Source organism: Eurypyga helias, unplaced genomic scaffold (genome assembly GCF_000690775.1).
Source record: "Eurypyga helias isolate BGI_N326 unplaced genomic scaffold, ASM69077v1 scaffold13311, whole genome shotgun sequence".
Taxonomy (NCBI): Eukaryota; Metazoa; Chordata; class Aves; order Eurypygiformes; family Eurypygidae; genus Eurypyga; species Eurypyga helias.
Genome location: NW_010232807.1, coordinates 532 through 8,375, shown reverse-complemented (window position 1 = coordinate 8,375; position 7,844 = coordinate 532). Strand labels below are relative to the sequence as shown.

The window sequence follows — 7,844 nt, the reverse complement described above, 5'->3', positions numbered from 1 at the left end:
GCTTATCATTTTCCAAATCCATTATAGATTCCTGGTGCATCTTCAGGTCTCCTTCAAGTTTCCTCTTAGCTCTCTCAAGGTCCATGCGCAGTTTCTTCTCTTGCTCCAGGGACCCTTCCAGCTAAACAGACAACGATCATCAGTGCTCTGCCAGCCACATCTAAATCCATACCTGTTCTTGCCATATGCCTGTGTGCTTACATCGTCCACTTGCTGCTCCAGCTTGGTCTTAGCCTTGGTCAGTGTATTGACTTTGTCCTCTTCGGCCTGCAGGTCATCGAGTGTCTGCTGATGTGCCTCTTGGAGGGCTTTCTTCTCTTTGGTCAGCTTGGCAATGTTCTCGTCCAGGGCTGCCATTTCCTCTGTGAGGTTTTTCACCTTTGAGAAGAAGGGAGAAAGTGTAAATAAAGGAAGTGGATACAGAAGTCCTGTAACAACACAGTGCTGTTTTCTGGAGCGCAAGTGACAGGCTCTGCCTTATACCTTGTTTTCAGTGGCATGTTTTTCCTTCTCAACCTTGGCTAACGTTAATTCCAGGTCATCAATGTCTTTCTTCAGCTCTGAACACTCATCCTCCAGTTTCCTTTTCTTGGCTGTGAGCTCAGCATTAATTTCCTCCTCATCCTCAGCCCTTTCAGTCACCTCCTTAATTTTGGCTTCCAGCTGGATTTTGGTTTTGATGAGCTGGTCACATCTTTCCTCAGCATCAGCCAGACCATCAGCTTCCTACACAAGAGTGTATAGTGTTTAAAACGTGGATGCTAAGAACTCCAACATTCAGTTAAGAAAAGCTTATTATAACTGTCCCAAAACTTTTACTAAACATGAATTTAATTTCTACTTTTTGCAAAATTTTGTGTTAATATCAGTTTTAAAGGGAATACTTGATTTAGACATGTTTCTAGCTTTTGTAGTCAAGAGGAAAACTTTGGCAGGAAGGCTGGTGTTTACCACAGCAGTATAAATTACCTGAATTTATATGCATTCTAGGATGCATGGTAGTAAGAAGTAATCTTTATTTTCTACAAACTTCTTGTTATTTTCCTTTGTTCTAGTGAAGAGGAATGATACCACCTAGGCAGAAGGTGTTCTGTATCTTAGCAACATAGCTATGTTTGGATTTGTTTCCTGTAGATTTTGAAATTTTCCATGAAATCAAGATGCAGTGTATTCAAAAAAAAAAAAAAAAGATTAATTATATCATGGTCTAAAAGGATGAGTTTCATGTTGCTGAATTTGAAGAGAACTTGAGTCCACTAGCTCAGATGTAGGTTTTTAGACTGTTGACTTCAAATGGGGTCAGAGGAATCCTAATCCTTGCTGGTAAAGACAGTTGTAAGGGGATTATTGTTGCTACCTTATTAATTGCAATGAAAAATGGAAGGACTCCACTTTAGTTGCTGTTTTTCCTGAGGAGACAGGGACCATAACTGCTAGAGGAATGCCTGACACTTTCAGCCCCTCACACTTCACCTGAATCCACTTGTGATTCTCCAAAAAGAAGGTGCTAATAGGACCTCCAGACTACCTTCACTGATCAAAAGATAACATAACAAAAATATTTTGTCTATGAAGTTTTATAAAGACAGGATAATTGCTGCTGTACATTGCCAGGTATGATTTAGAATGTCATACTGTAATTTGCTAAGTGGAAATTGCTTACCTCTGTCTTGATTTAAATGCGTAATGAACCAGCTGCAATAATTCCTTTCAAATTTATTAAGATTTATAGATTTCAGCTTAGCTTTTCTACATGGTTTTGTTTTTATTTTATAAAATATGTGTATGATTTTAGAATAAATACAGTTTTGGGACAATATGTCTGTTACTGAGACATTTGGGATCATTTTACACAGGACATCACAAGTCACGAACATTAGCAATACTCACCGCCTGCACTTGGAGCTGCAGATCGTTTTTCTCCTGCAGCAAAGAAACCATTTTCTCCTCCAGCTCCTTCCTTTTTGCCTCAGACTTTGCGAGCTCTTCCTTGGTTTTCTCAAACTCCCCTTTCATGTTGGCCATCTCCTTCTCAGATTCTGCACTCTTCAGCAAGGGCTTGATCTTGAAAAACAGCTTCATCCAGGGCCAGTGCTTGACATTCATGAATGCACGAATATTGTACTGGATACAGAAAATGGACTCTCTGAATGGTAATTAAAAATACATTATATTACATATTTTTAAAATTCATAATACATACTTAATTGTACATATTAATATGTCTAACATGAATACCACATCTTATACTTTATAGTTGTAATTCTATATAACTGTGTGTATATAAAATATTTTTTACATATCATGAAATGTATCTGTTAATAATACCTAGTATATTTAATGTATTTTAAAAATATATATCCCTGATTAAAAATCCCTAGTGTTATGTAGATTGTCAAGCTGTATGGACAGTTTTGAGATCCAGATATTTGGCTGACTTTCATGGCCAAAGAAAAAGAACACCTCCAGAAGATGACTTGGTCCCTTTCATGAAAGTTATCTAAGGAAAGAGGATACTTCTCTTGTGCTAGAACTATATGTTTTTCACCTCTTATTGTAATGGTAACCTAAAATAATTAGCTTAGACTAGACATCTGTTTTCTGGACATATATATGAAATGTAGCTATTTACTGAATTTAGCAAAAATAAATACAAAGGGTGATATAATGGTGGTGTTTGGAGGGGTTTTTTTGTCCTAAACTGGGATTTTATACTGCTTCATCTCCTGCCAGGATATACTCCCCAATACATCTATATTGGTAAAAGTGAATTAGTAAGAAATAAATGAGATTTGGCAAGAAGCATCTTATTTTCAGTTTTGTTGTTGTTATTGGTATCTGATGACAATTGACAAGCAGACCAAATAAGTATAACTATCTACCTCCTCTCCATCATTTTCTTGAACTCCACTCTCATCAGATAGCCCCTGCACATAGCCTGTGTGCGGGTGATGAGCTGTGCCAGCTTGTCATCTCTCATCTCCTCCAGTAGTCCCAGCAGCCCGGCCTTGAAGAATACCTTGAGAAAGAGAATGTTGTAATATATAATTGTCAGGTATTGCAAATACAGTACATCAGTGGAGCAGCCCTTTTACCTTAGTGTGACCAAACTTGTACTGGGTGTGGTCCACATCAATGGATCCAAGGAGCTTCTCAGAAGCCTTCTTGCTATCAATGAATTGTCCTTCTGGGATGGCACTTGCATTAAGCACCTTGTACCTATGGGAGGAAGTAGAATATGAAGAAGGTCAGATTTCTGAAAGCTCAATCAAACTTGGACAACTGACTTTTTATGCCTAATGGTGGGTACAATGAACCCCTCTCATAACTCCCACATTAGTTAAAAAAAATAGGAAATGCAGATTATTCAGCATTGGTGGATATGGTAGAGAACGGATAACATGGAATCTTACCTCTGTTTAAAGTCTGCATAGAGTATTCTGCTTGGAAAGCCTTTCCTGCAAATTCTAATCCCTTCTAGCACACCATTACACCGCAACTGATGCAGCACCAGCTCATGTTCCATGGCACCTAATAAATGACATAGTGAATTAGTACTTCATTGTACTGCAGGGAGAAGAACAGATTTATCCCATCTTTGAACAACTTACCAGGTGTTTTTGTTTCATTAGGAATAAGGCACCTCACAAAATGGGGATGTGTACTTCGCAGATTGCTCATCAGCTTGTTTAGATTTTCCTTAAGAGCAAGAGCAAAGACTTGGGTTTAAAAATTCTCCTATATAATTCCAATATTAGATGGAGTAAAAACACTGCAATAAAACCATGATCAGTTTTAGGGTTTTTTTTCAGAACTTCTGGGCACCTCTGAAAAAGTACTTCATAGGATTCAATGAGAATCCTTTAATAAGAAGTATGGGCCTTTATCCTTTCTGAACATAAAAATTTTGTGTATTAGATCAATCTACGGCTTTTCTGAACTAAATATTCTATATTTTTTTTTTTTTTAACAATTCTGTAAAATTTAAAATTATTTTACAGTACCCGGAAAAGAGCTGAGACAGTCTGGAAAGATGAACCCTTCTTCTTGCCACCCTTCTTGCCACCACCACCACTTTCTAAACAATAATATTAAAAAAACCCAAACAAACAACAACAACAACAAAAAACCCAACAACAACAAAAAACCCCCACAAAGAAACAAACAAACAAAACCACAACAAAAAGCACACAGTTAGAATCTGAAGAACTTTGTATGTTCATCTTAAAATAATTAGAAAATATAATAATACGATCAAAATTTGCAAATGCATACAGTGTTAAAGTTACTATGGGAGATAATTTTTTCAGATGAAAGCAGAATGAAATCTATTGACTTCAATTTGAAGTTAAGAAAATATAAACAGGAAATAAAATATAACATTTTGCATAATGAGGTATTTAAGGAATTAAATAAATTGCTAGTGAAAACCAAATGTACTTTTTATATATCTTTACATCTAAGAATATGCCTAAATTTAGCAGAATGCTGATAGAATCAATTGTATTTCTGAACTACTTGGGAATGACCCATATTGCAGAAATCTGGTTTGTCACCCAGCCTCTGTTAATGTTGTATTATAGCTGTCTGGTCTTAAAACCTACAGATCTATTAAGGTCTCTAGAGAAATGTAATATCCTTTATTAATCTGAGTGACTGAGTTTCAGAAAACATATGAGGGCTTACGTTTCCAATGTTTGAAATGTAAATAATATTGCACAATATTATTGTGAGATTTTTTTTGCTGTAAATTATAGTAGAATAGATTTCAAAGAAATCACCTGCTTCTGCCCCACCAACAGAGGCAAAGAGTAAGGCCAGAGTCTTCAGGGATGACTTCTGGTACAGCCCCACAACAGTTTCATTTAAGGGATCCTTGTTCTTCTCAAGCCATCCAGTGATGTTGTAGTCCACTGTGCCAGCATAGTGCACCAGGGAGAAGTGGGCCTCAGCCTTGCCTTTTCCAGGCTTGGGCTTTTGGAAGTTGTTGGATTTGCCCAGATGCTGGTCATAGAGCTTGTTCTTGAAAGAGGTGTCAGTTGCCTTGGGGAACATGCACTCCTCTTCCAGGATGGAGAAGATTCCCATAGGCTGGAAGAAATAGCAACATATGAAGAAAGAAAGTGTGGAAGCAAGAAGCAGAGAGAATGACAGAGAGGAAAGTAAGATAAAAATTATACAGAAATCCTCTTCGTATGTGTAATCTTATGTTTTTCCAGAAAGGACATTTTGTTAGTGGATATACTATCAGTTATATGAAAACAAGCTCACCCATGAGTTTCAGGGTTGTGATGTAATAAAGACCTGGTATGGAAAAATTTACTATGTGCATGTTAGTTGAAGATGGAAAGCAAAATGAATGAAAATGATAGCATTCAGATGTAAAGAGTTTACACTTCCTAAATGTTTTTTCTTGGAAACAAGATGGAAAAAGTCTTTAAATATATTAAAATAGAAGGTACTTAGTGCAAACATACGCAGCATGCATTAAAAAAATACATATACATGCATTTGAGTATGACCTCCACAACAGTGACTAGGAATGAAATTTTTGTCCCATGTAAATCATATGTACTATACAAAAGAATCAAACAGGCAGTGAAGTAACAGACAAATGAAAATGTGTATGCAATGCTTGGAGCCCAGAAAAAATCATGTTATGTGATGCATTAAGTGTGAGTGTCACACATTAGAGTTGTCTAATTTGAACATAGGAGATTCCTTTTACATTATACATCTGGAAAACTATTAAGGATGTAGGGTCCAAGAACCTTCTCAATGAGCTCAATGCAGGCAGCCAGGTCCATCCCAAAGTCAATAAACTCCCATTCAATTCCCTCCTTCTTGTACTCCTCCTGCTCCAGCACAAACATGTGGTGGTTGAAGAACTGTTGCAGTTTCTCATTGGTGAAGTTGATGCACAGCTGCTCCAGGCTGTTGAACTGCAGAATGCAAAGAGATTTACTTACTTGCAAAGTTCAGTTACAGGAACACTTTCCATTTTCCAATAGGTTTTATTTGCAAACCATTAAGGTTTCCGTGATTGGGACCCTGATTTTCTAGTCATGGGACTGCACAGGTGACTGACATGTTTAATCCTCTAACATAGCTACCTTTTCAGGCCCTGGCACTGTCTCAATATATTTCTGAGCTCTGAAAAGTGTTGCAGAGCTTAGTCCTGGTCTATCTTTACATCTGCTTAAATTTGTCTAAACTGTCTGTACCCAAACATTCAGAGGGAACTTGGCTTCAACATTAACAAAAGCCTCCTACCAGATGGCATAATTTAACTTCCTTAAAATCTGTCTCTGCTATTACCTATCAATTGTTCAGCATTTTCATATCAATTTTCAAAGCAAGTATCACTTCTGCATGCAACAACAGACATCTGTAAAAATATGCAGCTCTTGTGGGTAACACGTACTATGAGAACCAGAAGAGTGCCATTCCTATAAGAATGAGAGGAATATCCAATAAATAAAAACACCCCTAATAAAATAGAAACAAAAAACAAACCCAACAAACAAACAAACAAACCTACAAGAAAAAAAACCCAAACTATTCCAGTTTCTTTCATGAAACTAGTATGAAGATCCTCCTCTTACATCAAAGATCTCAAAGCCAGCAATGTCCAAGACACCAATGAAGTACTGTCTGGGCTGCTTGGTATCCAGCTGTTGGTTGATGCGAACAACCATCCACAGGAACATCTTCTCAAAGACAGCCTTTGCCAGGGCACCCACTGAATTGTATACCTAAAGAAAAGTAGAAGAAAAGTTACCATCCAGGGTAAAAGAGGATGTTCAAAGGTTTAAATTAATATAATTTGTTTTCTATCATCATTTGTTTCTTACCTGCTGCACTGTTTGACCTTTGGTCACATATTCATTCCCAACCTTGACTCGGGGATAGCAGAGGGCTTTGAGCAGATCTGCGGAGTTCAGACCCATCAGGTAGGCAGCCTTATCAGCAACTAAGAACATAAGCATACAGCAGGTTTGAATATTAGGTCTCCAGGAAGCATATCTTGTAGTAGTTCAGAATTGTTTCTGCAGAAAACACATATACTTTAAGTCATGTACATTAAAATATTGTAATTTTCCTGATTTGCTGATTTTTTTCCCATTTAATTTAAATTATTTATGCATGTAAAGATTTTTCCAGATGCTTTTATAATGAACATGAAAATTTTTAAACAAGTAACTAGAAAGAAAAAAGGGCAAAGGGCCATGAAAATGGCAAATAACACCAATCATAATTTCTGAATAAATAGAAAAGGGAACTGATTGATTTTGAAATACACTGTACTGAAAACTGTAGGCAGTGGAACTCGACTGTCATTAGAAAGAGATATTAATAAAGTATTATGCCAAAAGTATGAATCTGAGATCTCATGCAACTTTCATAGCGGGAAAAGATTCTCCCTAAAGATAATTATCACACACACAGGTCTTTTCCAGGTGTTATTTTGTCTGAATCTAGACTACTAAATACAAGCACTAGAGCACTGGATATACTCTGTCATCACTTTCCAATTTGCTGCTTCTCAGAGCAAAGATGATAGTGAGCACCAGTGCTATTTATAGAGTCCTTTAATGTGAGAAGGCCAAATTGCATTATAGCATGCATATATACAGAAGGTAATTTTCAGCTGCTTTTATTATATGTGTTACTTACAACTAAGTATTAAAAGTACACTTCTCACTAGAAAAGGTAAGGTGTGAAACAAGAACAAAACTGGAGAGCATGTTTTATTTCACTCTTCTAGATTTACATTTAACAATGAAAGAGTCTCTTAAGTATATTATACTCTTCTGTAACTTTTGGTCTTGTTATATTCATGC

At 36.7% G+C, this 7,844-nt stretch overlaps 1 protein-coding gene across 1 annotated transcript; it reads right to left on the bottom strand.

The window, feature by feature from the left end:
- Positions 1-7: 7 nt before the first annotated feature.
- LOC104505055 (myosin-3) lies at positions 8-6,973 on the bottom strand (the record flags this gene model as incomplete). The annotated part of the gene is made up of 13 exons (XM_010161520.1): positions 8-121; positions 202-378; positions 484-726; positions 1,891-2,146; positions 2,883-3,019; positions 3,096-3,219; positions 3,414-3,531; positions 3,612-3,699; positions 4,005-4,078; positions 4,782-5,091; positions 5,772-5,942; positions 6,606-6,755; positions 6,855-6,973. Coding segments are annotated over 13 exons (2,081 nt in total), but the record flags the coding sequence as incomplete, so codon positions are not given.
- Positions 6,974-7,844: the final 871 nt, after the last annotated feature.